A 21,791-nucleotide genomic window follows, 5' to 3' on the forward strand; every position below is an offset into this window, starting at 1 on the left:
GAGATATTTCTCGGAAGATTAACTGGTTACCAATAAATGTAGAACTAGATCTATAGTAATTTTCGTCTAACGAATACCCCCTATTTTCTGATATTAGCGAACACCCCACAATCTTTGTTAAAAAGAGCCTTGATTTTGATAGCTATTGTTTTTGTTTATACTCCATTTCTTTATAGTTGAGACACATTTAGTTTCGTTTACTCTGAAAAACAAGGGTTCTACACGGGTTCAAAGAGCACTGGTAGGACGATGCCATTTTTTTTTCTTCTAGGACAAAAGGGGGGGGGGGTAGGTCCGGGGTGAAGGAGATTTTTTTAAAAAAATTTAGGTACCAGCTAAACAAAAACCTATCTAAAATTGTTCTAAATAGGCCATTAAACACATACATGTCTTAACCTTTGTGTAAATAGGGGGTGTTCACTAATATTCGTTTATTACTTTCAATGACGCTATTTTAATGAACATTGAGCTATGATATACTTATGAGGCGGCGCCAGATCTACATTTTTTTTACACTATTTTATTACTATTTTGCCACACATCACTAATACTCTACAAATGTAAAGACAATCTAAAGCAGCGGTTCTCAACCTTTTTTGTTCGGCGACCCCTTATTCTAATCCCCCACTTTGTCGCGACCCCCACCCACACAGCAATAGAATAATAGACAATAACAATCCATATTTTCGATGGTCTTAGGCGACCCCTGGCAAATCGTCAATCGACCCCCAAGAGGGTCGCGACCCACAGGTTGAGAACCCCTGATCTAAAGTGATAGTGATAGGCCACTAACACTAAAGCAAAAAAGCAAAGAAATAGAGTGATAGGCCCATAACCCGGCTCTTCCTCTCACTCATTCTTTCTCTCCTTTGTGCCCTAATTATTGATAAACCAGGCCGTTCCTAGGCGTGGAATCATCAGCACAGTATCCGAAAAAAAAATGTAGAGGGAGGGACAATGATTGATCGATCAGGTACCAAATTAGGTCACAGTCACTGAGCAGAGTGAGCGGGCTAGACAAGTTTTTTCCTAGGACTAACCTTTCCGGAGCTATAAAAATTCTAACGTAAATATTGCGGCGGCAGCGCTTAACTTGTTCGGAAGATGAAAATTACCTTGTATAGCTCTAGATCATACATCAGTGTTTTGTATTGGTTAATCGAACCTGTATTTCTCCAACATTAGAGCTTCCATGTGTGAAATGGAGACCACAGGTAAGTTTATTTATAGATTTTGTTTCCTTAGTTTGACTTCATGTTTTAAATAGATTAAATCCAATTCTTAATAAAAAATAACTTAGCCTGACTTAGGTGTTATTAATGAATAGTGTTAATAAAAAAATTAATTAAAACGCCAGTTTTAGTGGAAGTTTAAGAAATATAAACAGCTTTATTGATTCGTTGGTTCATAGTTTTTACACTCGACATTATCGATTGTAACGGCTGCATGTGTCTAAGTAGTATTTCAAGTATTTCTAAATAGCTTGATAGTTCTAGATGCGTGAGTACCTTGTAAGGTGTGAGTACCTTGTAAGGTGTGAGTACCTTGTAAGGTGTGAGTACCTTGTAAGGTGTGAGTACCTTGTAAGGTGTGAGTACCTTGTAAGGTGTGAGTACCTTGTAAGGTGTGAGTACCTTGTAAGGTGTGAGTACCTTGTAAGGTGTGAGTACCTTGTAAGGTGTGAGTACCTTGTAAGGTGTGAGTACCTTGTAAGGTGTGAGTACCTTGTAAGGTGTGAGTACCTTGTAAGGATTGAGTAGCTTGTAAGGTGTGAGTACCTTGTAAGGTGTGAGTACCTTGTTAGGTGTGAGTAGCTTGTAAGGTGTGAGTACCTTGTAAGGCGTGAGTACCTTGTAAGGTGTATTACAGATGCGAGTCCTAACATATACATCACGTTACAATGAATGAAAAGTAACGAAACAGAAAAACAAATCTTTAATGCAGAATGGGCCACAGTCGAGTCAGTCACTACAACGATGGTATCCCTCTGAGAGCCTAGCAATAACCGATCTAAAAGTCTACACTAATCTCTAACCACCCAACGTCTATGTCGTCATCATTAAATGTACGTTCACAGTGCGTTCCTAAACTAAACAATTATAATTACTGGTCGTTTTTGACTGACTCTAATTTGACAGCAGTCACAAGGGTAACAACTAATAAGCTAGTTCCACAGTTCCGGAACATTATGTACGAGTGTAAAAAGTAAAATACTGCACATTAAGAACAACTGTATATTTGTGGGAATATTGTAATATAAAATGACATCAGCAATTTAAAACAAAAATCGTAAAATGGGTTTCAAAATTTGCTAACTCTTGTTGTATTTCCTTTACGTGGAGTGTGGAAAAAAAAGAAACTTGAAAATAATACAGTGTTAATACGAATTAAAAGACATTCTACACAGTAAGTTAGAGTATCTTTCTAAGTTGTATATACATATGCGGCCCGCCACTCCCAAATTTTAAAAAATGCGGCCCTCGATACAAAAAGGTAGCCCACCCCCTGGTCTAACACGATAAATAAATAAATCCTTCGGAATTTAAGGCTAAATCATTTCAGGCTTCAAGAATTAAGATTAAAGAAATCTATGCAACCGACATTAAGAACGTAGATATTCAGACATCAGACATCATCTCGACTTAATTTAAATTGTATGATATAAGTAACGTTTTTCTTGTAAATGCTCACTCGGGGTATAAATGTAAGTTTATTATTTGATATAACTTCTCAAAGTAAATAGAACTAAAAAATTAAAAAAAAAACACTTTTTCGTACAAAAAAAACAATAACAACAAAACAACAAAGCTTATATTGAGTGTAGTTATATCATTGGATCAGTCATGGAAAAAAAAAGTGTAATAATGATATGTACTAGTTTAGAGAGTAGGTTAGCTTTGTTAGACAAATATATTGTGTACTGTTTTTAGCGACGGTAAAAGTAGTGACGTAGTAAGACAGACGAATAACGTATTAGACTTAGGCGAACAAGAAGAACAACATGGCGATAATATAGATGATAGTTAGATAAATAGCGACGTTTATGAAGACTAGAAGGATTTCCCATCCCAGTTATAAATAAATGTGTCATTTGCAACAGTAAAAGTCTTTATCTAGTGTATTGTTAATTGTAATGTTCTGTGGCTAATGTGGAGCAATTTATGAAATAGAAGTGAAGTCAGAAAAGATATTAGCTAACAACAATGGATCTAGACTAACAACAATACATCTTTGTGATTACAATATTTTTACCAATTGTTTTCGTTTAGCGAAATTTCATTCTTTTAGCTTTCTCTTATCTGGACCAGTTGGGAAGTAGTGGGTTGGGAGAAAGAAGATAATTCCTACTCTGTGTCCTCATGCCAATACAGTTGACACTGTGCCAGGTATGGGCTTATGAAAATAGCAGGTTTTATAGTTATCTATTGTTAGTTTTAAACTTTTCTCTCTACAAAGTATAAAGGGGACAAATTCAACTTATACCTTCTTGTCAGTCAAGTAGTTTTTTTCCTTGCTCGAGATACCGAACAAATTAATTAATTATTAGTAGTTAATGTTTCTTATTAATTTTTGTTTTGTCAGGTAAAAGAAATAATTGTGGAAATTTCAGTATTTTTCTGAGATTAGGTGTGGGAGAAATCACGTGTATAAACTTTTTACCAGAGTGATTTGAAAAAAGCTTTGTAATAAAATGCTTTTCTATTTTCTAAATTAGATGCACATAAAGTCGATTGCAGTCTTACTATTGGTCTTCAGACGTGTCTTGGTCAGCGCTGGACACATGAAGACTTCAGTGACTTTACAGTCGTTGTCGAAGACATGGAGTTTGAATGTCACCGATTTCTCTTAGCTTCATGTTCCGGTTTCTTCTCTTTGTTATTACGTAGTGCCATGAAAGAGAACTTGGAGAAAAAAGTAACTTTAAAAAACATTACAAAAGAAACTTTTAGTGTCATTCTCAACTGTATTTATAAAGGTGAAGACGGACTGACACTTGATAATATTCTTGATGTATGGCATGCTACTCACATGTTGGATATTACATACCTCTTTAAAAGTTGTGAAGACTTTATATCCTGCAATATAAATGTAGACAACTATATATCCTTCTATTACCACTCACAGTTTTTAGATTCGCAAGCCGTTATATCAAAGGTTCATACATTTATTCTTGAACATTTCGACCATTTTATGACGACACAAACTTTTCTGGAACTCTCATTTGAAGACATTCACACATTGATTCAAAGCACGGACCTATATGTTAGTTCAGAAAATGTTGTCATAGACGCCATATTAAAATGGGTAAATTTCGAGACGGAAACTATCTCCGAAATAAAAGAAAAAACTGAAGCTAATGCTGCTCAAAAAATGCCCTTTATGATACCAGACTTGACAAAAAGTTCTGACACTCAAAATGAAGCTGCCCTCTTCAGAAATGAAAACGACTTATGCATAACAGAAATGAAAAGTCAAAGAGAAAGAGAAACACGTTTACCTACACTGTTGTCGTCTGCTAGACTCTGCTTATGTAGTGAAAATTATTTAGAGAAATTTCATTTTAACCCATTGATCATGTCAGACAAGGATGCACTTAAGTTAGTCAAAGATGCTTTATTTTACCATCGGAATCCAAAACTTTCTAGTAACGTTCTTATAAATTACAGACAATGTCATGACATGCGCAATGTTATGGCTTTTGTTAACGAAAAGCAGCTTTACTTCTATCTTCTTGACAGAAAACAATCCATAATGGTAATGCAGTTAGAATCAGACTATGAAAGTATAGCTGCCTGTAAAACGACACTTTTACTACAATCAAAGAGAACAGAAGAACAAGCTCAAGGAAGATGCTGGTACCACTGCTTTGATATCTTGAACGACTGTAAAGAAATTAAAAAGAATATCATTAAAATGAAACTGACAAATGATTTAGTTTTCCTGTACCATCATGATTATTTTATCGTAATAGCTAATAATATTGGTAATCAAATGGTACAGTGTGAATTAAAAAGTAACGAACGACTTGGTCTGTTGACCATAGCAACAACCACTCGCCACCATCTTGCTTATGCTCTTGTTCATGAAGATAACATTTTAGTGTTTGTTTATAACTGCCCTGGAACAAGAATAAAAGTATATTCTTTGGACACATTACAACTCATTCTTGAAAAGAATATAGACGGGGAACCAGATGGTATAGCCAGTTTTCGTCATAAAGAGAGCACATATTTCCTTCAAAATTCCGGACATCTGTGGTTGATCGTAGGCAAAAGAGCGGACATAGATTTCATTAGTGTAGCAACTCTTTGGAATTTCACTTGGAACTTACGTGGAGCTGTTTGTTATTTGGATGAGCTGTTTGTGTTTGGAGAATATTATAATTATAATGAAAACGAACAGATAATCTCATCTTATTTAACTGGTGTTTTTAACGCTATAAATGTGGTAGAAAGTAAATGCATGTCTAATGCAGTTTTCTTGATTATTTCAAAAGAAAACTATAAGGAGTTTATCTAATGTTTTAGATTTTTGGCTGCATTATTAATGATTAACTCTTTCTCTCTTAACCGACGATACAACCGTTGATTCCATCAGAATGTGGTAAATCATTACGGAGAGAAAGAGTTAATGCTGGGAAATTCAACTAATGAAGAACATAACTAATGAAAGTTACAATATAAAGATTTTTCCCTTTAATGTAGATTTTGTATACATGGCGGAGAACTTCCCTACGTAGTAAGCTTTCTAGTGTATCCTGTGTTATGCTCTTCCGCGGTGTCTAGTACTTGAAAATGTAACTGGAGGTAACAGGTCTTCAGACATTGCCAGTGACAGATTTTTGTGAAGACAGCTTGCTGCCCAAAGCGCCGAGCGGCAGGGAAGGATCTGAGTCATACGTAAGTAAGAACAGCAGATTAGACTTTTGAATTAAAGTTTTCAATAGCACGATAAGTCACTGTATATGCCTCAGAATATGTAGAATCGATTAGTAATTGACGCTCGGTGGCTAGATTATTGATTGAGATTGACGTTGGACAAGATGTCTGCTGAACAGTATGATCAAAACATCTAATCAAAACGAGGTGCTGTGGCTAAGTGGTAAAGCGCTTGGCTTCCTGGGTTCGAATCCTGGTGAAAACTGGATTTTTTTTTATTTCGGTATCTTTAGGGCGGTTCTGAGTCCACCCAGCTCTAATAGATAGCTGACAATAGTTGGGGTTAAGGCGGTTAGTCGTTGTGCTGGCCACATGACACCCTCGTTGACAGAAGACCACAGAAACAGATGACCTTTACATCCTCAGCCTATATACCTATATACTTCCTTTTTACAATACCTCTATTCAAGCTATAAAGTCATTCCATCATTGAGGGTGAACGCTGATCTCGAAAACTGCTCTAACAATGTATATCGCTGAGAAAAGAATTACTAGCTCGTTGGCCACATGAGGAAAACCCTAGTTAAATCGTTATAGTTTTTGAAAGCAAAAAATAAATAAATGTAAACTTTGCCATAGACTTACAAATCTATCTAGGTCTGGAACATACATTTTGTAAAATTAACACCACCTCAACATCCCTTATAATAAGCACTGAGCGGTATCTACAGACCACCAAATTCTAGTTTAGAGTACATGCAAGAACTATGCAATCAGTTAACTACGCCTAAAGAGAAAGTAAAAATTCAGTTTTTTTGGATTATGGGTGACTTCAACCTACCTGATATAAATTGGAAAACATTAACCATAGTTAACCATAGATAAACACCAAAACCTTAAGGAAATAAATGAGCTTTTCATAGAAACTATACCCAACCTAAATTTAGATTACGTTAGAGCATCGGCGGCCATGTTGTCAGCTCCCGGCAGGTAACAGGCACTGAAACTGAAGGCCTGCATCGATAGTTCTATTCTCCATCTCTGGATTTTGTCCTTTGAAATCTTGCCTTGATAGCGAGGGTCAGCAATTAAAAAATATTGACCTTTGCTCAGTGTCAAGTTTGAAATGAGAACCTAAAAGTTAATGTCTATTTCTTGATATCTTCAACAATAGCAATTTCTTCTTTCTCTAGAGAGGTATGACATCTCTCTCTCTAGGAGATAGTGTTTGAGAAATTCATGTATGTGATCAATTAAGGTGTGCAATAAAAGTGTGTAATGACTTTATGTTTGTGATCAATTAAGGTGTGCGATAAATTTATGATTTATATAATTCACGTGTTTAATGACTTTATGTTAGCGATCAATTAAGATGTGCAATAAATTTATGTTTTATATAATTCACGTGTGTAATAACTTCATGTTTGTCATCAATTTACATGAGTAGACCTAAATGTAATTAATTCATGTTTGTATACAATTCACGTGCGTAATGAATTCATGTTTTTATACAATTCACATGTGTAATCAGTTATCTTGGATCAGTTATGTAATTATATGTTATACAGATCTACTCATAATAAATCTGTCTGATTTGAAATATTTTTACCAATTGTTTTTGCTTAGCTTTTAGCTTTCTCAATGCGCTATGATCCTATCACGTGACTGGACCAGCTGCAGAAAGGGGAGGAAAGACGGTGATAAGATAGTTGTTTCAGCTGCCCTCAGGGCTCAAAGAGTTCCCGAGGTACTAATTCAACTTATACCACCACAACTTTCAAATACGAATTATTCCCCTTGTTCGAAATACCAAACACAAAAATTAATTACCAATAGTTCATTAACTAAATGAAAAATTTTTATTCATTCTTGTTTTGACATGTAAAAGAAATAATTAAAATTTCAAGTTAATCCGAGATTGGGTGTTGGAGAAATAACGTGTACAAACTTTATGCCATACAGACAACAGACGGACAGAGTGAGTTGCTATAAGCTTTGTAAAAATGCTTTGGATAATTAACATTGCTTTTTAACATCAACTTGTAAAAAATGTATCTATTATTAAGGCTACGTGTTTATATAGTATTAGTTACTATATATAGAAGTCATGATTTATACTATTCAGTCTTGGATACAACTCTTCTCTATACCTTAAAAGAGGTTATATTTACAGATTCAAATGGAAGCGTTCCAGGTCTCTAATATGTAAATGGACATATAAATAATATATCTACTTATTTCTTCTTAGAAAGTGCCATAATTTAATAATAAAACTTTGTCATAATTGTTAACTGGCCACACTGACACAAGAAATAATTGTCTGACATTCTTTTGTACGAAAGTAAGATCTCCTTGCGATCTCTGACTTTCCATTAAAAGCTGGGGCGCTCAACCTGTGGTTCGAACCTCCTGGGGGGGGGGGTCGAATCACGATTTTCCAGGGGTCGCCTAGGACCTAGTTTTTTTGTCAAATCACTTGTCATTTTTCAAAATTTGTTGATGGGTAGTTACAATTTTGTATATAATTGTCATTCGAAGATAGATGTTTAAAAAAAAATAATAAAATCAGAATCTTTTCAAGCATTTTAATTGTCGCAGCATAAATATGTGTAACAGTTTACATTACTGTCCATCAAATGGCGGGATAAAATGCGACGGTATGCAATTGCAGAAGTCTAGATATTATTTCTATGGTGAAGATTTACGAGTGTAACTGAAAAGCACACTCATTTAGAAGAGGTAATACGCCATCTTGTGATTGAAGGAAATATTTTTAGTATTTATGAAATCATACAAATGTATCTCAGGAAAATAAAATATAATGAGGATTTGTTGACTATATGATTTTATTTCGATGGTTAAAGCAGGAACAGAAAAACAACAATGCGTTGTTTGAAACGAAATTCTATTATCAAAATCTATGAAGCCAAAAGAAGTGAAAACGTTATTTTGATATCAAACGTCCCGAGCTTTGCCAACAATTCCATTCATTATTTTAGATGTAAAGCTGACTGAGTATAGAAAGCCAGTATATACTAGCTACAATGTTCTGCTATTTCACACTGAAGTGAGTCGTCACGGGGCTTTTTTTTATCCTCTCTCTTTGAGTAGGTTATATATAGTTCGTCCATCGTGGCTCGATGATGACCACTTTGTCATCCAGTGGGCTGAGTGCTTTGCACTGGGGTTTTATGCCTCCTCATGTGGCTGGTGAGACCTATGTGAGCCCGGAATGTTCGGCCGCACACTGGGCAGGTTATTCCAGCTGGAGCTAGTGTCGTTTGCCTTGCTTTTCTTCTCTGGCGTTTTTCTTCTGCCAGCATTGTTCTTTTTTCCTCAGCAACCTGTGCGCCAGTTTTCACAGCGCGACGCCATGATGCTCTGTCATGTGCCTCTGTCTCCCAAGGTGACTGGTTCTATGCTGAACGCCTTCAGGGAAGCTTTGAGGATGTCCCTGAAGCGCTTTCTTTGACCACCTTGCGAGCGCTTTCCTTCGCTTAGTTGGCCATACAAGAGTCGTTTAGGGATGCGGAGGTCTGGAGTAGGTAGTAAGCGCTCTTTAGTTATGAAAGTGAAATACAGAAACCTATCCTGGGTGACATCTTTGTCTCTTAAATGAGTTAACTTTCCAACAACATATCTTTACTAAACAGGATTTTCGAACTGATCGTGCAGACACTGTCCTACACTTCCTGGTGTATTGAAACAGAAACAAGCTCAACCTTCTCAAAGTAGTTGACTTTTTCTTTGACAATATGTAGCAATGTAGGATACAGTTGCAGAGATCCTTGATTCGTCATGCTTTTCAGGTTGCCACCTATGTATAAAACATCAATAAATACAAGTCATAAAGTCAAAATGCCATCTATTTGTCGTTTATTTATAAGCAGAACTATAGAGTGTTTTGTGATTTAACATACAGCTTTGGCAAATCATACGAGAAATTTAAATTACGATTACGGTTTTCAACATAAGTAAAAACACAGATGATTTTATGGTTGGTTGTCCGGAAACCGGGCAACTGAAAGCGGTCGCAGGACTGAATAGGTTGAGAACCGCTGATTTTGTAAGAAGGTTAGGCCTTCTTTCGATCATTAAGTATTCATGACAGAAAATCAGAAGAAATCAATAAAGATCAACGAAGGCATACATTCTTTTTGTTTATTAAATATTCCATAAGACTTTTTATTATATTAACACAGCACTCTGTTGCAACAACAGTTAGGGGAGTGCGTGAGGAGAACAGGACTTTGTGTAATTTATACATCATACAGACATACCCGGCATGATCTTTTACTAAACAGACACAGACACTACTCTTCAGTGCTAGGTTTTTTATTGTTCAAATCAAATCTGACCTTTCGGAAGACCAACGGACTATCAGTAAATGTGAAAAAGATCTTAAAACAATATTATGTATTTCTTAATGGCAACTTTATCTTTCTAATAATACGTCCTATAGTTATGAAATGTCGACTACAGGCAAGTTGATAGATAGATATAATAGTGTTCTTAGTTTGACTTGATATTTCAAAAGCAGGGAATTAGATTCTTACTAAAAATAACTTAAGTGTTATTAATAAATAGTGCCAATAAAAAATATATTTAGAACACCAGTTTTGAACAAACTTGAGAAGTATAAACTACTTAATAGATTCCTTTGCTCACTATCGACACACCGCAGTTATCCTATACTCTTAAGCGAGCAATTCTTGTATGTATGTATGTATGTATATATATTTATATTTATATATATATATATATAATTTATTTCAAAAACGGCTCTAACGATTTTCTTTAAAAGTTCACGGTATATGCATAATAGTGAGAAAAAAATTCTCAACTCATTGGCCACATCGGGAAAACTCGAGGTCGACCGTTATATCGGTTTGAAAATGCCTCATTATCGAAAAATTAATTTTGGCTAGAATGTTTTATGAATGAAATTTTCTATATGACGTCAATGGGAAAAAAACTTGACACCGCTTACGTCACTATGCTCACAGCAGTACACTAAGACATTTCTTCGCAAACAAGAAAAAGTTTTAATGATTCAATTGGGCGTAATTAAACATTTGCGCACCATCTTATTGTACATTGATCCATTATGAAACTATGGAAGAAAAATAATGAAATTAAATATCTTAATGTATAATTAGTTATTGTGTTTTAAAGGATTTATAAATTGTTTACACTTTAATTCCGTACACCTGTAGGTAGCTTTTACTTTGTTATTATTTTGCTGGTGAATTATTGCAATGTGTTTAAGCTTCGAAGTCTACTGTACAATACCAAAACATAGGAAATTGTCATAACACAGCTTATCTATGCCTTACTTGCACAACCAGGGCCGGCCCTAATATTTGCGGGGCCCTATGTGAAATGGATTGCGCGCGGACCAGTAAGGGTAGGGATAAGGATAATAAGTGAAAATAAAACTTTGTATTAGAAAGTAAATTCGTATTTGCATTACATTTTTATTAAATGAAAGCTGACGATGCCGTTTTTTTATATCACGCGTAGGACTGGCGTTTACCATATTGATTGACACCCCAAAATGACAATTTTGTCTTTTTCTTATGAGTTTCAGATTTCCAGGAGCTCCTTGAAAACAAGGAGACCACGGGAACTCTATTATAAATTATAATGGTTTAATTTAATAATTTACACCTAGAATTAGCGCGGGGCTTATGAACCTTCAGGGCCCACTGCGGCAGCATAGGCCTAAGGATGGCCCTGATGATATCCAGCTCGCGGTCAACGGTTAACAAGTAAACCTCAGTAAAACATGTTCCAGAAGTCACCCAATAAAACCTACTCAGCCCAAAGATCACCGCACATAGACATCTTAAAATCTTAAAATCCGAAAGTCACGCTTTGCGTGGCACTTATTCCGTATGGGGGACGAACATATTTTGACAATCTTTTTTTTAGTAAGCTGAAAGGTTGTCGGAGTAACAGAGATGTCTCACAATAACGCTTCTTTAAAATACTAATGTGATGTTTTTAAGTCTCTTAGGAAAAAATGCGCGATTTTACTTTTGTTACTAGGTGCACGTTTTACACTATAACGTAGAGATTTTGCATCCTTTGGTGATTCTTACTAAAGCCATAATATTAGTGAGAAATGCAGTATTTCCCGTGGCTGCGCAGCCCCAGCTGTGACCTACATATTTTGCCACATCCAGGGCAGCATAACCATTGTCCGCAGGTGGTCGATTTAGATTTTCTTTTCGCCGTCTGCGTTTGTCCTCGGCAGCAGATTTTCTTTTGGTCTCAAATGTGTATCACCGCGGCCTTCGTAAGTGACCTCCAGCTGTCTCGTTCGGAGGCCGCATACAACCAGGTGCTTTCTTCTATGTCAGCCAAGGAAAGTTGACGCCTAAGTTGGTATTTGAAGCGTTTCCGTGGGGTGCCTCTGTTACGTTTACCATTTTTAGCTCACCAAAAAAAGACTGCCTTTGGCATACGTTCGTCTCCAATACGGGATACGTGCCCTACCCAGTGCAACTGTCGGACCATAATAAGTCCCTCTATACTGTCCATACCGGCGTTGGCAAGGACATCGCTGTTTGTAGTGCGGTCCTGCCACCGTATGTCCATGATGGAGCGCAAGCATCTTTTGTGAAAGCACTCAAGAATTCTTAGTTGTTTTCTGTAAAGTGTCCATGTCTTAGAGCCATAATGAATATATTAATTGCAATATTAAATGTCAGAAAGTAACCATTTTAGAAGTTACACTGCAAAGACTTTATTCCAAGCCTATAATAGCCCAATAGTTTTACGCGAAAGAAGCAATGTAAAACGTAAGACGTGAGCTGTGGTTTTCTATAGGCCTACTGTTGGGGGGACTTTCTATTCTAAACGCCATGTACATTTACATTGAGAACTGACAGAACGAAAAAAAACTCTTCGGATTGATAGTCTTTACCCGATCGTTCATTTTCGTAATTACAACAATATTCCCAAAATGACTTCGGGTATATATCCTTCCTTCACAAATTATTCACCCGAGCGAGGCTCGGTCACCTGATATTTAAGATTAAAGCTAAATAAATTTAGGTTTTGGAATTTATCGTCTTGCTATAGGTCTACATACTTGTGTTGGTCAGCGCTGGACACATGAAGACTTCAGTGACTTTACAGTCGTAGTGGAAGACATGGAGTTTGAATGTCACAGATTTCTCTTAGCTTCATGTTCCGGTTTCTTCTCTTTATTATTACGTAGTGACATGAAAGAGAACTTGGAGAAAAAAGTGATTTTAAAAAACATCAAGAAAGAAACTTTTAGTATCATTCTCAACTGTATTTATAAAGGTGAAGACGGATTAACACTTGATAATATTCTCAATGTCTGGCATGCTGCTCACATGTTGGATATTAAATACCTTCTTAAAAGATGTGAAGACTTTATAACTTATAGATCCAATAATAATATAAATGTAGATAACTATATATCCTTCTATTACCATTCACAGTTTTTAGATTCGCAAGCCGTTATATCAAAGGTTCATACATTTATTCTTCGACATTTCGACCATTTTATGACAACACAGACATTTCTGGAACTTTCATTTAAAGACATTCACACATTGATTAAAAGCACGTACCTATATGTTAGGTCAGAAAATGTTGTCATAGACGTCATATTAAAATGGGTAAATTTCGAGACAGAAAATATGTCAGAAATAAAAGAAAAAACTGAAGCTAATGCTACTCAGAAAATATCCATTCTGATACCAGACTTGGAACAAACTTCTAATACTAAAAATCAAGCTGTCTTGACGGAAAGGAAAATGACAAAGGCAGAATAGAAAAGACACACGAAAGAAAAAAATATTTACCTGCTCTATTGTCGTCTGCTAGACTCTACTTATGTAGTGTAAAGAGTTTAGAACATTTTCTAACAAGCCCTGCGATCATGTCAGACAAGGATGCTCTTATGTTAGTCAAAGATGCTTTATTTTACCACTGGAACCCAAAACGTTGCAGTAACGTTTTTATAAATTACAGACAATGTCATGACATGCGCAATGTTATGGCTTTTGTTAGTGGAAAGGTACTTTACTTCTATAGTCTTGACAGAAAACGATCCGTAATGGTAATGCAGTTCGAATCAGACTATGAAAGTATAGCTGCGTGTAAAACGAAACTTTTACTACAATCAAAGAGAACAGAAGAACAAGCTCAAGTAAGAAGCTGGTACCATTCCTTTGATATCTTGAACGAGAGTAGGGAGATTAAAAAAGATATAATTAAGATGATACTGCCAGATGGTTTAGTTTTCCTGTACCATCATGATTATTATATTTTAATAGCTGGTGGACTTGGTAATCAAAAGATACAGTGTGAATTAAAAAGTGACGAACGACTAGGAATGTTGACCATAACAACACCCTCCCACCAACGTCTTGCTTATGCTCTTGTTCATGAGGACAACATTTTTGTATTTATTTATAACCGCCTTGGAACAAAAATTAAAGTATATTCACTGGACACATTACAGTGTATTCTTGAAAAGGATATAAATGGGGAACCAGATGGTATTACCAGTTTTCGTCATAAAAAGAGCACATATTTCCTTCAAAATTCCGGACATCTGTGGTTGATCGTAGACAAAGGAGCGGACATTAGATTTCATTAGTGTAGCAACTCTTTGGAATTTCACTTGGAACTTACGTGGCGCTGTTTGTTATTTGGATGAGCTGTTTGTGTTTAGAGAATGTTATAATAGTATGGATAATATCGAACGGATTATCTCATTTTCTTTACCTGGTGTTTTTAACACTGTCAACGTGGTAGTACACAGTAGCATGTCCAATGCAGTTTCCTTGATTATTTCAAAAGAAAAATATATGGGTTTATCTAAAGTGTTAGATTTTTTGCTAGATTATTAGTGATTAATGCGGGAAAATGTGCTAATGATGGACATACCTAAAGAAAGATACAATACAAAGATTCTTCAGTTTAATGTAGACTTTCGTGCATAGCGCAAAAGTCATATTTAATAAGCTTTTTATTGTATCCTGTATTCAAAATAGAGCATAAGCTATGTTTTAATACAAGCAAAATAATAAAAAAAATATTTTAAAAAATCAAAGCTGGTATTATTTGCATCGATGAGCTTGGATCAGTTATGTAATTAAGTTTTTAATAAGCACCACTTAATTCAAGTATTATTTCTTTCCATTGTTTGAGATACCAAAAATATTTTATTGCCAGTAGTTAATTATCTAATTGGTTTTTTTTAAATTGATTCTTGTATTGTCAGGTGAAATAAATAATCATGAGAAATTTCAGCTTGATCCGAGATCGGGTGTCGGAGAAATAACCAGAGAGACAAACATACAGACAGACACGAGTTGATATAAGCTTTGTTAAAAAAAAAAAAGTACATGTTGATTTCTATGTACAATGTACACTTTAGAATCAAGTGTTTTGTTGTTGTTTTTTAAGCCTATTCCATTTGTAAATCTTATTTGGTTTGCAATTTTGAAGTTCAGTTTACAGTCCTTGACGCTATTTTGTCTATCGTGAAAATCAATACCATATGATCAATACATTTTTCAGTTCATTGTAAAAACGAAAATAGTGAAACATTATTCGGAAAGTGTCTGTATTTATATCTTCATTTCCAAAAGTGCTTTACTAATTCTACTTTCTAGTTACACTGATATCATATGTTTTAACCATTAGACTATGTACGGTTTTAACAGCATTATGAAAACATACACTGCTTATGTATAATAAATATTTTTTATTTGATGGTCACTAAACTTTAAAACTGATTAAGCTTTCAAAGTCTGAAGGGAAAAAAAAAGTGAATAGAAATTATTTTAAAGAACCAAGACAAGTGTCCCACGAAAACAGAAAATAAGTACTCCGTTTTTTGTTTGAATTGAGTTCAATGTTTTGGGTCGCAAAGCTTCGTAGGTTTATGAAAATGCAGCACAGAGGCTACATGTAGCACTTTTCTTTCATTCATTGCTAATTTACGTAAAAATAATTCCATATAAGTTGAATTATTTAAAATGTTTATTATAAAAGTCCATCTTTCAAAGACTAAGTCAGTGTCGCAAGTAAAAGTTTAATTTTGAACTTTTTTTCTCATTTGTCAACTTCTATATAAAACTTTATGGCCATATCACAAGATTTAGATATTCAACATGGCGTAAAAAAAATATTTCAATTAATTGACTTCCCACATGTTTCACTACATTCATGAAGAACAAATTTGACTTTCCCTTTAAAACTTACATAAATAACGTAACTCTTTTCTCCCTAATTTTTTTTTCTCGTTTTGATAGTGTTATTCATTGTGCTCATTGGTATTTCACTATCTTGTTAATTAAACTTTAATAACTTTTTTGTTTATAATGATATGAAGGTACTAATAGATCCAAAAAGTGTAGACTAGTTTGTATTTTAAATGGAATATAACAACTGTGGTATAATTTGCATATGAATCAAACTGATTGTTATATAAATCTCAAATTTAATTTTTTACTAATTGGTGATTAAGAAAAGAAAGTGCTATCTAAAAATTGTATTATTGTCATTTTAATTTTCAATGTATACATGTCAGGATATAAAAAAATGTTTCATCTTATTCATTAAAATACAAATTTTTTTTTAGTTTAGATGACTACCTTCCATGTTATTATTTTCTGTAAAACAATGTTTCCAATCAAAATCAACTTTCAGTATTATCTATGCAAATACAGCTCATCTCTTTTTTCTTAAATGTTGATTTAATATATTAAGTTATATTGTTGCTCTAATAATTTCCACTCTGCTTCTTTAATTTTTTTTCTTATTTTATGAACAGAAACTTGATGATGACATTATCTTCAAAGTTTTATTTTTTTTTCAAAGAAAAAAAAATATATATTGAAGCATGGTTAATCTATACAAGAGTTTTATTTAATTTGTTTGCTTTTTGTATCAAAAACTTTTGTGCTGAAAAAAAAAAGCACAGAAAAACTAATATATTTTTGTTACAAAAAAAAAAAGGTTAATATAGATAATCTTTTTACACTGCAAGGAGTTCACAGGATTAGGTCAGTAAGTCATTCCTTCATCATAAGGCTTTTGTTAGTAAATGTAGCCATTTTTAGGTTGTTACTTTATCACCATAAGGCTTTAGTTAGTAGATGTAGCCATTTTTAGGTTGTTACTTTATCACCATAAGGCTTTAGTTAGTTGATGTAGCCATTTTTAGTTGATGAAGCCATTTTTAGGTTGTTACTTTTTCACCATAAGGCTTTAGTTAGTTGATGTAGCCAGTGTTAGGTTGTTAAAAGTTCTTTTTTAGTCTCTACACAAGCTCTCTACACCTTTTGTAAGACCGAGGGGAATATCATGATGGGTTTTAAAGTTTTAGCTAAGGGATGATATAAATTAACTGGGTTACCCTTTTTGGCAGGCGAATGCATTTATAAATGACTGCAAGAAATACAACGTACATGTTACATAAATGAACTTTGAACCTTAAATAAATGGTCAACACTCGTTTAACAGGATAACATTTAATAATCAACTATAAATGGATGATGAAGCCTGAATCAAGAATATCCAACAACAAACACTGGCACCGTACCCATTAGAATGGGAAAACTATGATGATTATAGCACAGAAAGAGACATCCGCCTGAAAATCCTCTTCACAAGAGGAATTTTATAAAACTAAGAGGTGACGTCTTGCACACACAAGATTTATGACAAAAAAAACAACAAAACTAGTTTATTTACACATAAAAAAACAACTATGAAAAAACATTAAATGCACATGCAACAGGAAACACAGCTGAACTTTTCTCACCTAAAAAAAAAGTTGATGTAAGTTACTGATTGTAATATACCAAGTCAATTCATAACCTTAGAAACAAGGCTTTATTTCAATAAAACACGACTGATACACACAATAACACAGTACAGACTGGTCACGATTCACAGACTACGAGAATGCGAACACGATTACAAATACTAGCACGATTACAAGCACGGGTAACACACAAGTTCATTTAACGATCACTCCATTCACCCCTCCTTTATTTCTTTCTGGGTCTTAGGTTATAACCATGCGTATGAAGGGAAGGATCCGGAGGTATCTCTGGCGTAGACTTTTCTCCTTGCAAGTCGTAACTGTCCTGTACGGGACTCGAGTCAATATTGGCCTCTGGCATTGGGTGGCTCCCCTGTGAGTCACTGATGATTTCTGGCTGGTTGTACATCATTGGGGTGGGACTCTGTGAATTACTGATAGTTTCAGGCGATAGTTTCTCTCCCTGGTGAGAGATCCAAAGAGTCACCGACCTCTTGAGGCAGAATACCGTTCTCTGGTTCGAAATAGTCGTTCGTGGAACTTTCCTTTGGTGCCAGGTGCCTAAGCGACACTGTCTCCTCCCGGCCGTTTGGAAATCGTATGTGGGCGTACTGTGGGTTGCAGCTAATAAGTTCAACCTCTTGTACCAATGGGTCAAATTTTGAAGATCTTACAGGGGATTTTAGTAATACTTTGCCTGGGTTCTGTAGCCAAGTAGGCAAGGATGTTCCCGTTGGCGATCTTCTGTTGAATTTGAAGATCCGTTCGTGTGGAGTTTCATTAGTAGAAGTACACAGTAATGATCGAATTGAGTGAAGTGCCTGGGGCAACACAGATTCCCACTGTGATAGTTCCAACTTCCCTGAGTCCAATGCTAATAAAATAGCCTGCCACAATGTTTTATTCAGCTTTTCTATTTGCCCATTTCCTTTGGCATTATAGGGCGTTGTCCTGCTAGTGGCTATGCCCTTAGAATGTAGATATTCTGTAGTTTCTGTGGACATAAATGATGTGCCACGATCAGAGTGGATGTAACTGGGTGTTCCAAAGAGGAAAAATAACTGGTCGAAGCACTTTATTACTGTCTTAGATGTCATATCAGGACAGGGAAAAGCGAATGGAAACCGCGAATATTCGTCAATCATTGTTAACAAATACTTGTTGCGAGTAGCTGATGGCAAAGGACCTTTAAAGTCAACACTTATTCTTTCAAACGGCTGTGTGGCCTTGATGAGCGTACCTGCAAATTCCTTATAGAATTGCGGTTTAATTCTATTGCAGGTTCTGCATTGTTGAATGGTCTGTCTGACCTCTTCAACCGAGAAGGGTAAGTTCTTTGACCTGACATAATGTAGAAGTCTAGTGACACCTGGATGACACAGGTAGTCATGGTACGTCTTCAGGCTACTTTGTTTCGTCATGGTTGCACAGTGCCCTCTAGACAAGGTGTCTGCTGCTGTGTTGGCGTTCCCAGGTCTATACTGTATATCAAACTTGAAGCTTGCTAGTTCCAATTTCCACCTTTGTATCTTATCGTTTTTAATTTTCTTGTCATGAGTGTCTTTAAATATGTATGAAATAGACCGCTGGTCCGTAATAAGGGTAAAGTGATTGCCACACAAATAATGCTTCCATTTGCGTATGGCTTCAATTATTGCAGTGGCTTCTTTCTCTATGGCAGATTGATGCCTTTCAGTAGGTGAAAGAGTTCTAGAGAAGAATGCAATAGGTCTTCCCTCCTGATTTAAAGTGGCAGCTACTGCGATGTCAGAAGCGTCAGTTTCCACAATTAGAGGATGGTCATACTTTATGGTGAAAATTGCTGCTTTCTGCAATTCATCTTTCAAGTCTTCCAACGCTGTTTTTACTTCTGTAGGTACAGGAAAAATTTGATTTTTCATTATAGGATACATTTTGTCGGAGAAATTTGGTATCCAGTGAGCATAATATGCCAAAAGTCCTACAATCCTTTTCTGAGACTTCAGATATTTTGGAGGTGGCAAATCTCGCAGAGCTTGAAATCTATCAGGGTCCGGCTTCAAATGCCCTTTGGATATTTCATATCCAAGCAGCTTTACCTTCTTAGTAGCAAATACACTTTTACTTTCGTTGAAAGTTATTCCGTATTCCAGAGCTACCTTCTGAAAATGCAACAGATTTTTGTTATGGGAGTCTACATCTGTACCACATATTGTTACATTGTCGACATAGGCAAACGTGTCAGACAACTTTTCTTTTTCTATAATAGTGTCTATGGTTTTCTGGAAGCAAGCTACACCGTTAGTGACCCCAAAGGGTATTCTGCAAAACTGGTAGAGTTTACCACAAGCTTCGAAGGCTGTGTATTTCTTTTCGCTCTGTTGGATAGGTATTTGGTGATAAGCACTCTCCAGATCCAATGTGCTAAAGATTTCATACCTGGAAATTTTCTCCACCATTTCATCCACTCTAGGCATGGGGTAAGCGTCCAGGTAAGTAAATCTATTTATAGTTTGGCTATAATCAACGACCATTCGCTTTTTGTGCCGCTCATTGGTCGTGACAAGGACTTGAGCTCTCCAAGGTGATTTGGAAGGTTCAATGATACCGTTTCGTATCAATTTCTCAACTTCAGCTTTAATAAATTGTGTGTCTTGGAAGGAGTAACGACGAGATTTAGTAGCAATAGGTCTGCAATCAGGGGATAAATTTGCAAACAATTGTGGTGCCTCTACCTTAACAGCATTGAGCGAGCAGACATGAAATGCAGGTCGACCACCGTTGAATGGAATTATCAGTTCTTTGTGTAATGCGAGGAAATCTAACCCAAGCACTACATCAGTGCAAAGTTCATCTAGTAACGAAAGTTTGAATTGATTGTAAACTTCCCCTTTGTATTTTAGCGATGCAAACGTGTGGCCTCTTGTGACGCTTGACAGTTGAGATGACGCCATAGAAATTTTGTGCTTTGAACGTGTCACTGACCAATCGTACTCTCTTGGTATGTTTGAAGAAATGTAGCTTTCCCCGCTACCTGTATCAATTAGGGCTTTTAGGTTCACGCCATTTACAGAGATGTGTACTGTTGATTTAGTTAAACCAGGTACAGACGAAGTAGCAATTAGTGATGTTAGATGTGTAGAGTCCTTAATGCAGCTACAATCTTTACAAGATTGTCTTTTAATCTCGTGGCTAGGAGATGTTTTGACTTTTGTTTTGGTTATAGGAGTGTTGCGAGACCTGCAAACCTTCGAAAAATGTCCATTTTTCCCGCACGAATGACACATGCAGTCTTTGGCAGGGCATTTCGCTCTGAGATGCCGACTACCTCCGCAAAAGAAACATTTAGTATTCACTGTTGCGATTGTTTCTGAGTCCACCATTTCTTCGGTTGAGATTGCCGATGACGAAAGAGGTGACTCTACCAATTGAGACGGAGTACTAAACGAACTGGATTCTTTTTGGGCCATGTCGAGAGTCTTGGCAATATCTAAAGCCATTTTCAAGTCAAGGGATCTTTTCTCAAGTAGCCTCTGTCTAATTACACTCGAACGCATGCCGCTAACAAAGGCATCGCGAATGGCGTCCTCTTCATTTTTGTCAGCACTGACAGCTCGGAACTGACAATCTCTGGCCATCACTCTCAGCTTGTGTACAAATTGATCAAGACTTTGATCGACTTCTTGTTTGCAAGTTGCAAGCAAATGTCTGGCCAATGTTTCATTAGGGGCCTTCACAAATAAATTCTCAAGAATAGATTTTGCTTCTGAGTATTTAGAACAGGTAGAAATATACTGATATAAGGATGGAGACACAAAGTTGCATAGCAGGTCAAACTGTTCGCTTTCACTAGCCCCTACCTTCGTTGCGAATCTGTCAAAACAAGAAATCCAATGTTTCCATGTAACTGAAGCATTAGTTGAACTAGGATCAGCATCCAGTCTATTGGGACGCAAAAACTTGTCCATTTAAGAATGGTTGTATTGAAATAAATTGTAATATACTAAGTCAATTCATAACCTTAGAAACAAGGCTTTATTTCAATAAAACACGACTGATACACACAATAACACAGTACAGACTGGTCACGATTCACAGACTACGAGAAT

At 35.8% G+C, this 21,791-nt stretch overlaps 1 protein-coding gene across 1 annotated transcript; it reads left to right on the forward strand.

Annotated features, from left to right (window-relative positions):
* The first annotated feature begins 730 nt into the window (after positions 1-730).
* LOC106072712 (kelch-like protein 7) lies at positions 731-7,612 on the forward strand. Its single transcript, XM_056045460.1, has 2 exons — positions 731-1,214; positions 3,716-7,612. Exons 1-2 carry the CDS (start codon positions 1,193-1,195, stop codon positions 5,518-5,520), a joined length of 1,827 nt encoding a protein of 608 aa, XP_055901435.1. The 5' UTR covers positions 731-1,192; the 3' UTR covers positions 5,521-7,612.
* Positions 7,613-21,791: the final 14,179 nt, after the last annotated feature.

The sequence above is a fragment of the Biomphalaria glabrata genome, chromosome 11, assembly GCF_947242115.1.
Source record: "Biomphalaria glabrata chromosome 11, xgBioGlab47.1, whole genome shotgun sequence".
Lineage (NCBI taxonomy): Eukaryota > Metazoa > Mollusca > Gastropoda > Planorbidae > Biomphalaria > Biomphalaria glabrata.